This window comes from Podarcis raffonei, chromosome W, assembly GCF_027172205.1.
Source record: "Podarcis raffonei isolate rPodRaf1 chromosome W, rPodRaf1.pri, whole genome shotgun sequence".
Lineage (NCBI taxonomy): Eukaryota > Metazoa > Chordata > Lepidosauria > Squamata > Lacertidae > Podarcis > Podarcis raffonei.
Genome location: NC_070620.1, coordinates 17382569 through 17397961, shown reverse-complemented (window position 1 = coordinate 17397961; position 15393 = coordinate 17382569). Strand labels below are relative to the sequence as shown.

Genomic DNA, 15393 nt, shown 5'->3' with positions numbered 1-15393 from the left:
CCCTGCGCGGAAGTCTTCTGCGCAGGGAGGGAGTGGGTAGCGGAGGACCTGTGCTCTCCCCGCTGGTGTCCAGTGAAGAGTCCTGGAGCCCTCTCGCCGATTCCCCCATCTGCCCCCCTTTATCCCTGGTGTTGCGCTGATTTGCTTCCCCCTCTGCTGAGCTGCCTCTCTCCCTGCTAGGCCCTTCTCCAGCATCATTTGAGAGCCTTCCCTCTGCCTCTAGCTCCGATGTCAGTTCCCTGACATCCACCTCCCCCCCAGGACCCCCTCCACCCCCGGCCCGACCTGTAGATCCAACTTTGTTCCTTTCTTCGGCTGACGAGGCGGGGAACCCCCGGAAGGAGCTGTCGTCATCCTCTGAGGATTCGAAACCCGCTTCCCACCCGCTCTGATTCCTTCCCGTGGGGTGGGCCTCCCAGTCAGATTCTTCTTCCTCCGAAACCTCTCCTCCCTCCCCCTCGGAGGCAGAAAAACCCTCAAAATCCTCTTCATCGTCTGTGGTTCCAAATTGCTCCTCCCAGAATCTCGCTAGGGGTTTGGGTTTGTCCGGGAACAGGCGGTGGAATTCCTTCACCAGATACCCGTCATCGATTGCCTCCGTGGGAACCCACGTGTTTTCCGACCCGGGTTCTCCCTCCCAAGCTACCAAGTACTCCACCTGGCGTCCTCGCCACCTTGAGTCAAGTATTTCCGTGGCCAAGTGGTGGTGCTCCCTCTCTTCTACCTGCGGGTGTGTGGTGACTTCTCCCTCTCGCCCCGGGAATTCCCGCCCCTCCCTGTGCGGTGAGAGTAGGGACCTATGGAACACCGGGTGTATTTTCATCCTGTCAGGCAACTTGAGCTTAAATGCCATGGGGTTCACCTGCTGTGTTACCTCAAACGGTCCCAGCCGCCTGGGCTGCAACTTCTTGCACCCCCCTTAAAGGGTAACCCTTGGGTTGACAACCACACCCGGTCCCCCACCCGTATGGTCTCCCCTTCCCGGCGGCGCTTGTCTGCCTGCCTCTTGTAAATTTCCTTGGCCCGCTCCAAGTTCATCTTAAGTTGCTGGTGCAGGGCCTCCATTTCTTCCACAAACTGCTCTGCCGCAGGTACGCTCCAACTTTCCTCCCCACTCCCCGGGAAGGCCCTGGGATGACACCCATAATTGGCCATGAACGGGCTCATTCCCGTGGACACGTGTTCAGCGTTATTGTACGCAAATTCAGCCAGCGCTAGTTTCTCTACCCAATCGTTCTGCCTCTCGCTGACGTAGCAGCGTAGGTATTGCTGGAGTATACTGTTCGCTCTCTCTGCTTGCCCGTTGGTCTCCGGGTGTCTCGCCGTCGAGAAGCCCACTTCGACCTGCAGCAAGCTCATGAGCTTCCTCCAGAACCGGGAAGTAAATTGTTTCCTGCGGTCGGAGATAACCCTCGAGGGAGCGCCATGCAACCTGAAGATGTGCTCCACAAACAACCTGGCTGTTTCCTCTGCCGTGACCGCATGTGAGCAAGCTATAAAATGGCACATTTTTGTCAGTAGATCGACCACTACCATGACCGCTGTCTTCCCCCGGGACTTGGGCAAATCGGTCATAAAATCAATGGACACCACCTCCCAGGGTTTTCCCGGCGTGGGTAAGGGTTCCAGTAATCCTGCGGGGGCAGCCTGCTCCCCCTTTGCCCTTTGGCAGCGGTCGCACCCCCGTACATATTCCCGTACATCCTCCCTCACCCTGGGCCACCAGAACTGCCTGGTGACGAGCATCATGGTTTTGCGCTGTCCAAAGTGCCCAGCTGTGGGGTTGTCGTGGAGTTGTTTGAGTACCTTCCCCCTTAGGGTCTCCCCCGGTACATACAGCGCCCCCTTATAGTACAGCACCCCTTCCTTCTCCTCAAACCCTCCTTGGGTTTCTCTTCCGTCTCTGAGTTCCCAGATTTTATTTTGTGCGAACACGTCGTTTCTAGTAAGCCTGGCCAGTTCTCGTTTCCCCACCAAGGTTCCCCCACACACCCATCTGTCCTCGGTGATCATGTGTCGTATCTCTGGCGGCCCCTCTCCTTCCGGGAGAGAGCATCTGCTCTTACGTTTTCCTCTCCTGGCACGTATCGGATTTCGAAGGAAAACTTGGAGAACTCCTGTGCCCATCGAATCTGTCTCTGGTTGAGTACTCGTGCGGTCCTCCAGTATTCCAAGTTCTTGTGATCTGTACAAACCTGGATCTTGTGTTGCGCCCCTATTAGTAGATGGCGCCATCGACGAAACGCCACATAGATCGCAAGCAGTTCACGGTCATACACAGTATAGTTTTGCTCCGACTTGCTCAGCTTTCTCGAGAAAAAGGCACACGGTTTCCATTCCTGCTTGCTCCTCCCTGGCTGCAAAAGGACCGCCCCAATGGCTCTGTCGGACGCGTCGGTCTCTAGCCTCATGGGTTTCTCCAGATCTACATGCAGGAGCTGCTCTTCCAATGCGAACGCCTTCTTCAGTCTTTCAAAGGATTGCTGGGCCCCCTCTGTCCAGACGAACTTCCTTTTGCTACTGAGACAATCTGTGATGGGCGCTGTCAAGTGGGCGAAGTTCTTGATGAACCTCCTGTAGAAGTTGCTGAACCCTAGGAACCTCTGCACGTCCTTCCGGGTTTTGGGAGCCTTCCACTCCAGCACTGCCTGCACCTTGCTTGGGTCCATCGCTAGGCCTTTGTCTGACAACTTGTACCCCAGAAACTCGACTTCTCTGGCGTGAAACTGACATTTCTCCAGCTTGACCCACAACTGGTGCTTCTGCAGTCGTTTTAGCACTTCCCTGACGTCTCTGACATGTTGCTCCTCATTGTCCGAATAGATTAAGACGTCGTCCAAGAAGGCTACGCAGTTCTTGTACAGCAGAGACCCCAACACGTGGTGCATGAAAGCTTGAAAACAGGCGGAGCCCGACTGTAATCCAAAAGGCATAACGAGGTACTCAAAGACCCCTAGGGGTGTGAACATTGTGGTCTTCCATTCATCCCCCTCCCTCATCCTAATCAAATTGTATGCTCCCCTGAGGTCCAGCTTGGTAAAAAATTTTCCCTGCCTCACCCGCGTTAAAATGTCGTCAATCCTGGGCATTGGGAAGGTCACGGGTTCCGACACCAAATTGACGGCCCTATAGTCCACAACGAGCCTGGGTTTATTAGTGTCCTTTTTGTCCACAAAGAACACCGGACTGCCTCCCACCGCTTTTGATTCTCTTATGAAGCATCTTTTCAGGTTCTTGTCAATAAATTCCCGCAACTCCTTCATCTCCCTGTCCGACATGGCATACAGTTTACCCACCGGCAGCTGCGCCCCCGGGAGCAAGTTGATTTGGCAGTCAAAGGGCCTATGGGGGGGTAGTCTATCCGCCTCCTTCTCACTGAAGACCTCCTGCAGGTCAGCATAATGCGGTGGCACCTCCCCTTTCCGCTCCACAGCTATCCCAGCCACCCTGGCCACGGTCATCCTTGGGGTTTTCCCCTCTAGACAGTGTTCCAAGCAGTAAGCGGACCCAAAGGTGACTGTCCTCTGATGCCATGCCACCACTGGATCATGTTGTGCTAGCCAGCTCATCCCTAATATTATTGGGGGCCCTGCCAGTGAGGCGACGTGAAAGGCGATGGTCTCCGAGTGCCTGGAAACCCTCATTCTCATTGGTGGGGTCTGGTGTGTCACTTCCCCTCCTAGAAGCTCCCTGCCATCAATGGTGGTTACTTGCAAGGGGAAATCCAAGGGCAGCAGGTGTAGCTGGTGCTCTAGTGCAAAGTCCTTGCTGAAGAAATTGCAGGAACTGCCTGAATCCAACAGCCCTTTCACCTTGACTGGGTGCCCATTCGGGCTATAGCCGCCCTGGGGGGGGGGTCTGGGGGGGGCACTTCTACTGGTTGCTGGCCTGGTTGCTGTGCCCACTGAGTGGCAGCCAAGCGTTTGCGTTTCCCTGCTCCTGCCCCTTTTCCACCTCCTCCTCACCCCCTGCAGCTCCCACCATTCCTTGCCAGGCCTTTCCTTGAGGGCAGACTCTGGCAAAATGTCCTGGCCGCTGGCAGAGGAAACACTTCTTGGTGGTTTTCTGACTTCCGGGTTAGCGCCATCGGCTAATGGCGGATTCCCTCCGAGCTCCGGAGGGAATCGGCTCCGCAGGATCCGGGTCTTGCCGCTGCGGCGACGCGGGGACCCTCAGAAATCACAGGCGCTGAAGCCTGTGAACCTGGTGACTCGGCGGGCACCATTTGCGCCCCCCGACCCGCGAAGGAGCCTTTTTAAAGGCTTCGGAACGGGGGACGGGGTGAGCGGCGCGGTGCTGAGAGTCGACTGCTTTCCCTGCGGAGTGAAGCCACATGCCATGGTCGGAGAGCGCTGACTTCTTCTTGTGAACAATTGGACTCTAAAAGCAACAACCCGTGAGTAATACGGAAATTGGATTTGTAAAGATTTTTTTTTTTTTAATTAGGCACGATCGGGGAAGGCGCAAACAGGAAGTCCGTCTCCCCGTCTTATAAATAATCTAAAGCAAGGACTAGCTAACTAAGGTCGAGAGAATTTCTTCTTCTTTATTGGGTAAAAGACATTAATTTCACGATTTGGCAGTATAAGTAATTTCACTGGAGGATAAGAGCTAATTTTGAGAGCTGAAGTGCCACCCCCCCCCGGACCCGGGAGTGATCCGCGAGAGAGCCTGTTGAGGAGATATAGAACAGTTTGACAGCTGTCAAATTAGCTGTCAAGAAGGAAAAAGAGAACTTTGTTTCTGTTGCTTCTGCTGGCTATATATGTTACAATTTTTGTTATAATTTGTTTCTGCTGTCTCTGCTGGATATATTTGCTACAATTTGGTTATATTTTGTTGAAAACAAGGAAGAACTGATACAAACTAACTTGATTTTTGGATTTGAACTGGAAGGAAGATAAAGTAACCAAAATCCCTCTAGAGGGGATTTTGGGGCATTACAAGAATGGCTGAAGGAGGAAAAATTCAAGCTAAATTGGACAGAGTGTTTCTTCTCTTGGGAAAGTTACAAGGCCAAATTGATGTTTTGGCTACAAATGTTGCAACTCTGGACTTAACAGTAAACAAATTCATTGAATTTGTTAAGGACTTGACTCATGAAGTCCATGCAGCTGGACAAGAAGAGAAACTTGAAAGATTTGAGGTAGGGCTCTTGTCCATATAGTCCATCAACTTCATCTGCCATTATCCAACACTTCAGTGTTTTCAAGAAGCAGCCATTCTCTCAGCCAGCAAAAAGCAGATGGTTCACAACAAAGTTTAGGGGTCTGGCAGGGCAAGTCCACCTCCTTCTTTGGCATCCGTCAATATCTTAAATTTTATTCGAGGCTTCCTGCCCTGCCAAGCAAATCTGGAAACATCCCTCTGCCACCTCCTGAAACAATCCATCCCATCCAAAGCTTGCAATGTTTGAAACAAAAGCAACATCCCCGGCAACACAGCAACCCTCATCCCCACCACAGCAACTTGGCCCAACAATAACAACTTCAGATTTGTCCATATTTTCCAATCCCCCTTCTCTTCAATCCAACGTCCTTCACAGTTATCCTTAAATAGATTCACATTTTTGGCGGTCATACTAACCCCCAAATACCTCTCTTTCTCAACCGATGTTAGTCCTGTCTCCTCCTGAAACTCTGTCAAGCTTTCCTTTTCCACTTCAGGTAGGGCTCTTGTCCTCAAATTCATCTGTTTCTCTTTAAGTTCAATCATAACAAATGTCAGCTTATGTTCATCAAGTTGCCTTTGTATGGATGGGACTCTCGCTCTCTCCAGTTGTATTGCTTTACATTCAGCAGCAAGGGCTTTCTCCCTGACTTCATCCGCAGTTTGCCGTATCAAAGTAGATTCCTGTATCAATTTCTGGATGGTTTCTGTATTGGTATTCACCTTTTGTCCCAGATTATTTATACTTTCTGCAATTAAGTCGATTTTAATATTTGCAGCATCCACTTTCGCATTTATCACGTCTGTTTTCTTGTGAAGCTGTTCCAGCGAATCGTTTATTTTCACTAATGCGACCGCTAAGGCCTCTTCTGTCGACATTCCGTCTGTTTTTTCCTTTCCATTTGCCATAACACTTAAGAGATTCAAGGTCAATCCCAAAGTCTCACAATTTTTTATCTTGCAGCTGGAAATTCCCCTAGCCCAGCTCCTGTAAAGCAACCAATTTCAAAAGCTTCCACTAGGGGAAAACAGTTTCTATTTGTATTAGTCAGTAATGTCCTCTTTTAAACACAGTTCCAATAATCCAAAGTTAGTTTCAGTTTTCAGTTACTTTTACTCCTTTTTTTAAAAAAAACAACCAGCCGGAGACAGTAGAAACAATGTATTCTCTTGTTTAGCTACCTGTCAATGAACGTTCTAAACGCTGTCAATGAACATTCCAAAAGACATCAATCCTGCTTGCAGCCCGTTTCCAGGGTCAGAGCGGCGGTATTTTAACTCTCTTCACTCTCTCCTACAGGCATATTCAGTCCACCACTTTCCCCCCTCTTCTCCTGTCTCCAAGGGGGGGTTTAATGTTCGTTGCCGATGGAATTTTAGTCTTTTACAAAGGGCTTTCCAAGACTTCAGCTTGCAGCCTCATTGCCTCAGTCTATTTACAAAAGGGGGAGGCGGACTTCCTGTATTGAACCTCCCCGTTTTGATGCCAAATTAAACGTTTAAAAATCCAAATCTCCACTTCAGCTCTACTCACGGGTAATTACTTTGGAGTCAAATTGTCCACAGGAAAAAGTCAGTGCTCTCCGGCAACAGCTATGCGGCTTCGCTCCGTGGAAGAAGCAGACGATTCGAAACACCGCGCCGCTCACCCCATGTCGCTCCGGATCCCCGAAACCGGGTTTCCCCGCGAGTAGGGGAGGCACAAAAGGTGCCCGCTGAATCCCACACTCACAGGCTTCTCCCGCCTGTGATTTTTACGGGTCTCCGCCTTCGCCGTGGCGGTACAGACCCAAATTCCCACGGGGCAAATTCCTCCCGATCAGAGGAATATTCGCCATTACCGGAGGCACCAACCCGGAAGTCCGACATAAGATTTAATTCAATCCTGCCAACGTTTTCTATTTCTACAGTTCTCGCTTATATAAACCATAAATTTACTCCATTCTTTTTGGTGCTTCGTCTCCTCCTGATTGCGAATGCTGTGTGTCAATTTTGTCATTTCAGCGTATTTGACCAGCTTTATCTGCCATTCCCTTACAGTCGGAAGCTCCTGTAACTTCCACTTTTGGGCTATCAAAACTCTGGCTGCTGTTGTTGCATGCAGATATAATCTTTGGTCTGTCTTCTTAATGTCTTCTCCCACCAAGCCTAGCAAAAATTCTTCCGGCTTTTTTGGAAAAGTATATTTAAATTTTAGATTCTCATTCCAAAGTTTAGCCCATGCATCATAGTCTATGTTACGTCCCAAGTCAATAGCCCATTTTGTCACGCCCTCTTTTATGAATTCATCTTTTCTGTTCCATTCTAATAAAACATTGTACATTTTCAAGAGTGGTTTGAGCTTACTTTCTATAATATCTGTTTGGAATTTCGATTTTTTTATCTTCAAATCCTAATTTTTTATCATCTTTAAGAACATCGTTGACTTGATGGTATTGCAACCATCCTGTCAATTTTTCTGCAATACAATTATAGGGCTTCAATTTCCAACCTTTCTCAGATTTCATCAGAATCTCCTCCTCTCCTTTCCATGTTCAGTTTTTTGACCGTTAACATATCAATTGGTGACACCCACCACAGTGTTTTCCTTTCCAGCAAGTTCTTATTTCTGTCCCAAACTTCAAAAAGAGCACCCCATATCACATGGTTTGTAAACCCTCCATGCACTTTTGCTTTACCATACCAGAGGTAGGAGTGCCACCCATATCTATTATTGTGTCCCTCCAGGTCTAACAAGTCTGGGTTTTCCAGGGTTATCCAATCCTTTATCCAGCATAAACAAGCCACTTCATAATAAAGTTTCAAGTCAGGTACTGAGAACCCCCCTCTTTCCTTCCTGTCCGTCAATATTTTAAATTTAATTCTTGGTCTTCTCCCTTGCCATATGAAGCGTGAGAGAGTCTTTTGCCATTCTTTGAATTGTCTTAGACCTCTAATTATCGGGATCGTTTGGAACAAAAATAACATTTTCGGTAGTAAATTCATTTTAATCGCTGACATTCTTCCACTCATTGACAGCTTTAAACTATCCCATATTTCTAAATCTCTTTTAATCTTCTTCCACACTTGTTGGTAATTATCATTAAATAGGTTTATACCTTTGCCGTCATCCAAATTCCCAAATATTTTACTTTTTTGACCACCTTAATTTCACTTTCTTGTTCCAACCTTTCTACCTCGCTCTTTCCCAAATTTTTGCCCAACATTTTCATCTTTGTCTTATTCAATTTAAATCCTGCCAATTGTCCAAATTTTCCCATTTCTTCCAATGCTATTTTAACACTTTCTTGGGGTTCTTCTAGGGTTAATACCAGATCATCTGTGTAGGCCTTAAGTTGAAATTCCTTGGCACCTATTGTGACCCCTTTTATCTCTGATGTTCCTCTCAGGCAATTTACTAATGCTTCTAACACTATAATATAATTTGTATGCTTCTAACACTATAATTTGTAATATCAAATGAATCTGTCAAGGTGTTATTCACAATTAATTTCGCTTTCTGCTCCGAGTAAATTGCCTCAATTCCTCTTAAGAAGGTGCCACAGATCCCCATCTTCTCCATACTCTTCTTCATAAATGACCAAGATACATTATCAAATGCTTTTTCAGCATCGATGAACATTAGTACGGCTGGCTTATCATTTCTTACCTCCAGGTATTCCAATATATTAATGATATGTCTCACATTATCTTTTAATTGCCTGCCTGGTAGGAAACCTCCTTGGTCTTTATGAGTTAATTCATTTAGTATTGTCTTCAATCTGTTGGCCATAATATCCGCAAAAAGTTTATAATCATTGTTTAACAATGATATTGGTCTAAAGTTTTTGACACTCTGATGGTCTGTGTCTTGTTTGGGGATCAACGTTATATATGCCTCCTTCCAGGAGTTCGGTATTTTTCCTTTTCCTTGTAAAATAGCATTCATTACTTCCCCTAGAACCGGTATCAGCTGTTCGCTAAGTGATTTGTAATACTTAGTGGTGAGCCCATCCGGTCCTGGGGCTTTGCCTTGTTTCATCTTCTTTACTGACCTTTGGATTTCCTGGTTTGTTATTGGGGCATTTAGTTGTTCTCTTTCTTCTGGTGAAATCTGTTTCCCTTTATGTATTTCCAAGTATCTTTCTATCTTTTTTATATCTTCTTTTTCTTTCCTGTAAAGCTCCTTATAAAATCCTTGAAAGGCTCTTCTTATTTCTTTTGGGTCTTCCGTCAGCTGTTCCCCTATCCTGATTTTGATGATTATATTTTGACTTCGACGCTTTCTTAGCTGCCATGCTTCCCAGTTTTGTTTGCTGATTCAAAGTATTTCTGTCTCATTAGTTTTAATTTCCATTCCACTTCTTGGTTCACCAGCATGGAATACTGAGTTTGTAACATTTTAATAATCTGTTTAGTTTGTTCATCTTTTGGTTTTGTTGCCAATTTTTTCTCATTTTCCATGAGTTGAACTTCCTCTTTTTTCCTTTCTCTTTCTTTTTTTTTATGGCTGTTTTGCTGAATTAGGAACCTCTCATGACTGCTTTACTCGCGTCCCACACAGTATCCAAACTAGTTTCTCTATGTAGGTTCCAGTCAAAATATTCCTTTATTGTCTCTTTCACTTTCTCTACTATTTTTGGGTTCTCAAACAATGTATGATTCATCCTCCATCTAAAAGAGGATTGTTCTTTACCTTTTAATTCCAAATAGATTGCGTTATAAGCAGGTAGAGTTTGTGGGGTAATCTCAATTTTGTTTACTCTAGAGACTAATTCTTTAGATACCCAAACATAATCTATCCGGCTTGAGCTTTGGTGGGGCTCCGAGAAAAAAGTGAACTGTTTTGTAATTGGGTATTTCCACCTCCAAATATCTGTTAAACCAAAATTTTCAACCAATTCAAAGAAAGTCTTAGGGAGTTTACCCTCATTTATGTTTTCTTTCTTTGGCATTCTGTCCATTGCCAGCATTACCACTCCGTTACAGTCTCCCATCAGAATTATCTTCTGATCCATAAATTCCATCAGTCTTTCCTCTAGTCTTTTAAAAAATTCCGCTTTATTTCCATTAGGAGCATATATTCCCACAAGAATTATCTTCTCACCCTGCAATGTTATTTGTACCACAATCACTCTCCCCTCCTCATCTTTAGAGATCAATTTAGGATCTAATCTCTCCTTTATATATAGCACCACCCCTCTTTTTTTGTTAACATCAGAAGTTACAAACTCTCTACCCAGTCTTATATTAATCAAAATATGTCTGTTTTTTAGCAACGTGAGTTTCCTGTAAACAGATTACATCAACATTCTTTTTTCCCAAAACATGTCCAACTTTATTTCGTTTAGATTTTTCGTTAAACCCATGAATATTCCAAGTTATCAATTTCAACGTCATTTCCTTAATAATTTTGTTACAGAGAGAGAAAGTTAAATTTGGGTGGGTTTGTTAGTGTCCTCTTCGTCCTCTTCTTCTTCCTCTTCCTTCTCTTCTGCTTCTCCTTGCTCTCCCTCTTCTTCTTCTTCTTCCTCCTCCTCTTCTTTGTTTCTTTCTTTCTTTTTCTTCTTTTTGTTTTCCTCTTCAACGTAGAGGTCTGCTCCGGTAGATCTGGGCCCAGCAAGGCTTCCTTCCATCTTACCTAATTCTTTCTCATATCTTCTGGAGAATTTCTTTACCTCTTGTGGGTCTGTTAATCTATATCTTTTATCTTTGTAGTAAAAAGAGATTCCTTCAGGGAACTCCTACCTATGTTGGATTCAATTTTTCTTCAGTAAAGTCACCAATTGTTTGTACCCGTCTCTTTTTCGTAGAAATCTAATAGGAACCTCTTTAAATATCAATTAATAACTTGTTATTGTAACTCATTCTCAGAATTGCATTTCTCATCTCTAACGAATTAAAAATCATCAGACAATCTCCAGGTAGTCTTTTGGTTTTGGCTTTTACCAATCTCACCTTAATTCTAAACACATTCTCAATTGTATACTCAATTTCTTCTTCCTTCATATCTATCCATCCATCTTGCCAGTTCTTTAATCATTTTTGTTTTAATATCTTCATTTGCTTCTTCTACTACCCCTCTAAATTTTAAATTTTTCTGTTTCTGCCACATCATCAGAGCCATGTTGTCCCAGATCTGTTCTTGTACTCTACTAACCTCTACCAGTTCCTCTTTAATTCTATCTGTCTCTTTTCTATTTTCCTTAACTTCCTTCTGAGTTTGTTTCGCTAGCTCTTCTGTTGTTTTAGATCTAACCATTAAATCTTTGATTTTACTTGACAATTCCCCCACCACTCCCTCCATTTTCTTATCCAGGGTTTCTTTCACTTCTGCCAAATTTTTCCTCCATGTGTTGTTCATTTTGTTTAAATTCTTCCTTTATTTTTAGCCAAAGGATATCCAAATCCTTAATTTCTTCCTGTTTTGACTGTCTTCGGTCACCTGGAGTTCCTCCAATTTCCCCCCCATTTTTCCCTGACATTTTTAAACAAAATAACTCAATGTTATATACTTTCACCACTAGGGGGAGCAGTTACACCAGAGAGCTAGAAATCGTATTTGTCACCAATTATAGTTTAAACAATGGCCTCTAGGGGTCCTTCTTTCCCTTCTCTTCACAGTGATTTTTAGTTCTTGTCTTAACCACACGATTCAAAATTCAACCCTTTAAACATATATCAACTGGCTCCCAGTACGTTTCCGAGCACAATTCAAAGTGCTGGTGCTGACCTTTAAAGCCCTAAACGGCCTCGGTCCAGTATACCTGAAGGAGCGTCTCCACCCCCATCGTTCTGCCCGGACGCTGAGGTCCAGCGCCGAGGGCCTTCTGGCAGTTCCCTCATTGCGAGAAGCAAAGCTACAGGGAACCAGGCAGAGGGCCTTCTTCGGTAGTGGCGCCCGCCCTGTGGAACGCCCTTCCAGCAGATGTCAAAGTGATAAGCAACTACCTGACATTCAGAAGACATCTTAAGGCAGCCCTGTTCAGGGAAGTTTTTAACGTGTGATATTTTAGTGTATTTTTGGTTTCTATGGAAGCCGCCGAGAGTGGCTGGGGAGGCCCAGCCAGATGGGCAGGGTATAAATAATAAATTATTATTATTATTATTATTATTATTATTATTATTATTATTATTATATCAAATATTATTTCAAAAAAAAGAAAGAGGAGAGAAACAGGAAATGGCACAAAAATATATAGACATTGTCCCAGATGGTATCACAATTTAAATGTCCCCTTCTAAACTTTCATCATTTATAAACTCAATCCTAAATGTTTAATCCAGAATAGATTGACCATCTGGTAATAACTCAGATACTGTTTCAGTTTGAGGGTCCTCTTCTGTCCTCTTCTTTTCTTCCTCCTCTTGTGGGCTCAATTCAGCATATAATTCCAAATAAAAATCCATACAAATCCATATAAATCCAAATAAATCCAAATATAACTGTAATCCAATCAGGGAGCCAGGACGTTAATTTTCTAGCCACTTGAAGGCTTAATCCTCACAGAGTATTTAAATATAAAGTGTTTTCCCCAGTTAATCTTCCTTCCTCCCTTTGTACTCCAGTGGGGATATGAGAATATTCACAATTTATTTTCAATTTTCAAGCCTCTTCTGTACCCATTTAGTCAAAGGAAAGTAGAAAAACATAAGTATTCCTGCAGCACTTTAAATCTCTAGCTGCTCCACTTTCCTTTGTCAGTCCCTTCCGATGTTGCCAACTTCTCCCCTTAGCTGTAACAAGGATTTATACAAAGTATCTAAATCTCTGGGCTGAGGTTCAACACGTTACTGTTTCTCCAGCCAAGTCACCAAATCTTCGCAAAAGAAGAGGAGAAACAAAGTTCCTTTTAAGCTCTTATCTCTCTTCCAGTGTTGTAAAATGATACTTGCCTCAGTGCACTGCCTCTGAGGACTTTCAGCTTACACTTACTCAGCAGGAAACTTTCACTTCCTTCTTCATTCTCATGTCTTTGTTCTCTGCGCCATCTTAACACCGCGGCCGGGACAGACTCCCTTTTTACGTCCCTCAGCTGACCAAATTCCTTGAATTCCTTCCAATAGTCAGATTTTAAATATATCTTGTTTCTTGGAATTCAGTTTTCTCGTGGAAGTTTAGCACTTTCCATCAGAAGCCTGAGACTGCACAGCGCGAGGTCCGAGGTGCTTCCCCTTCGCGCCCGCAGCTCTATCCCATCCTCGGATTCTAACTTAAAAACCCGAGAAGCAGGAGAGCACGTCTGGGCGCCACTGGGTGCTCCGTCCCCCAAGGTATCCCCCTTGAGGTTTTGAGGTCTGTAGAGACCTTACAGACCTCTAAAAAAACCCCGCGCTGCTCGGAATTACCAGAGCGGTCGTTCCGCGCTTCTCCTTGATGCCCGTGCTAAACCGGAAGCCCACACCAATGTCAGCTTCATTCTGGAGCTGACAGAGGCTGGGAATGAGAACAAAGAGAGATAAGGACACTGGAATGTGAGCTGGAATGTGAGAGGGAGGAGGGGCAGCCTAGCGGCATGGCTTCAGAGAACAGAGAGCAGGCAGCAGATAGCAATGGTAATCTGATCCCTGAGCATAGTGACCAAGGAAGGGGGAGCCAGAGCAGAGATACACAAAATATCATTCTTAGCTCAGAAACAGATGGAGAGGGGCCAGGAATAGCCAGCCCAAAAACTCGAAGGTGTGAAAAGGTCAGTGAGAGGAGGGGAAAAGAGTGGAAGCGAAAGGGTTTTTTCCTCTGTTGGAAGAAGAGGAAGGGGCGGAGTTTAGACTCGGCAACTGCGAACATGGAGTCAGACATGGAGTGAAGGAGCTCCAGAGTGATTTATATGTTTGAGCAATAAACCTGAGATAATTACGACCGGTGTCTCGCTTCTGTGGGAGAGCCAAGCCTTTACAACCAACAAGCACAAAACAACCCCTCTGCAGCACCACAAATCCAACTCAATGGTGTAATGTTGGAAAATGTTGGTCACAAGGGCAGACATTTATGTCAAAATCCAGCATCACCCGAGCTCTGCGAGTGCGGCTGTCTCCTAATTGAAGTGCAGAGTGTTTGAGGACCAGGACATTTGCAGGGAAACCAAAATGCTTGTTTACAAAGCTATTGTACTACCAACCTTACTGTATACTTGTGGAACATGGACCGCTTATAAATGACAACTCCAACACCTCGAAAGATTCCATCAGAATTGTGTGGAATTGGTCTCCACAGTCACTTAAGGAAACTGTTTTTTTTTTTTAATAAATTTTTATTAAGATTTTACAAAACAAAAGATTCATCATTTCAAAATGTATCCTTTCCATTCATAAAGTTCACATAAAAAACAAATACAACAGAAAAACAAAAATATATAGCAAAAAAAGGAAAAAAAAGAAAAATAGAGAAAAAACCCTTTTTCTTAAATTTACAAAGTTCCATACCCCTCTGTCTTGACCTCCTCACATCCCCCTTTTTTGTGTTCCTCTTTATTCTAATCCAATTCAGCAAATTCAAAACCTTATTAAACCATACTTAATTTTACATTCTTCTAATTATTATGTCCCGATTTTCGATTTATTTTAATCCATATCTCCTCTTATATACTATGACATAATAATGTTCTGTTCATAACCCCTTATCCTTTTTGACATTCTTCTTTTAATTTACCTTTAACCAAGTCACACAAACCCTGTCAACTTCACTTCCCACAACATATTAACACTCCAAGATTTTACAATATTTCTGTAAATAGTCCTTAAACTTTTTCCAGTCCTGTTCAATCAAATCTTCTCCCTGATCACGGATTCTGCCAGTCATTTCAGCCATCTCCATGTAGTCGATCACTTGCGTCTGCCATTCCTCCAAGGTGGGTAAATCTTGTGTCTTCCAGTACTTGGCAAGAAGTATTCTTGCTGCTGTTGTTGCATACATAAAAAATGTTCTCTCTTTCTTTGGCACCCATTGGCCAACTATGCCCAAAAGAAAGGCCTCTGGTTTCTTAGGAAAGGTACTTTTAAATACCTTCTTGAGTTCATTATATATCATTTCCCAGTAAGCCTTAACCCTTGGGCATGTCCACCAAAGGTGAAAGAATGTTCCCTCAGCTTCTTTACATTTCCAACACTTGTTGTCAGGCAGGTGATAAATTTTTGCAAGCTTGACTGGGGTCATGTACCACCTGTAAATCATTTTCATAATATTCTCCTTTAAGGCAATACATGCCGTAAACTTCATACCGGTGGTCCACAACTGCTCCCAGTCAG

The 15393-nt window shown here is 44.3% G+C and overlaps 1 protein-coding gene and 1 pseudogene across 1 annotated transcript in view; one reads left to right on the top strand and one right to left on the bottom strand.

Moving 5' to 3' along the window:
* The window catches only part of LOC128405982 (uncharacterized protein K02A2.6-like), a 50320-nt pseudogene extending 46819 nt beyond the window's left edge, over window positions 1-3501 (top strand).
* Window positions 3502-13467: 9966 nt separating this feature from the next.
* Window positions 13468-15393, bottom strand: part of LOC128405981 (craniofacial development protein 2-like) — a 61128-nt gene continuing 59202 nt past the window's right edge. The window contains exon 2 of the mRNA XM_053373035.1: window positions 13468-13585. Within this exon, the coding sequence (XP_053229010.1) occupies window positions 13468-13585 (118 nt within the window). The remainder of the gene's footprint in view (window positions 13586-15393) is intronic.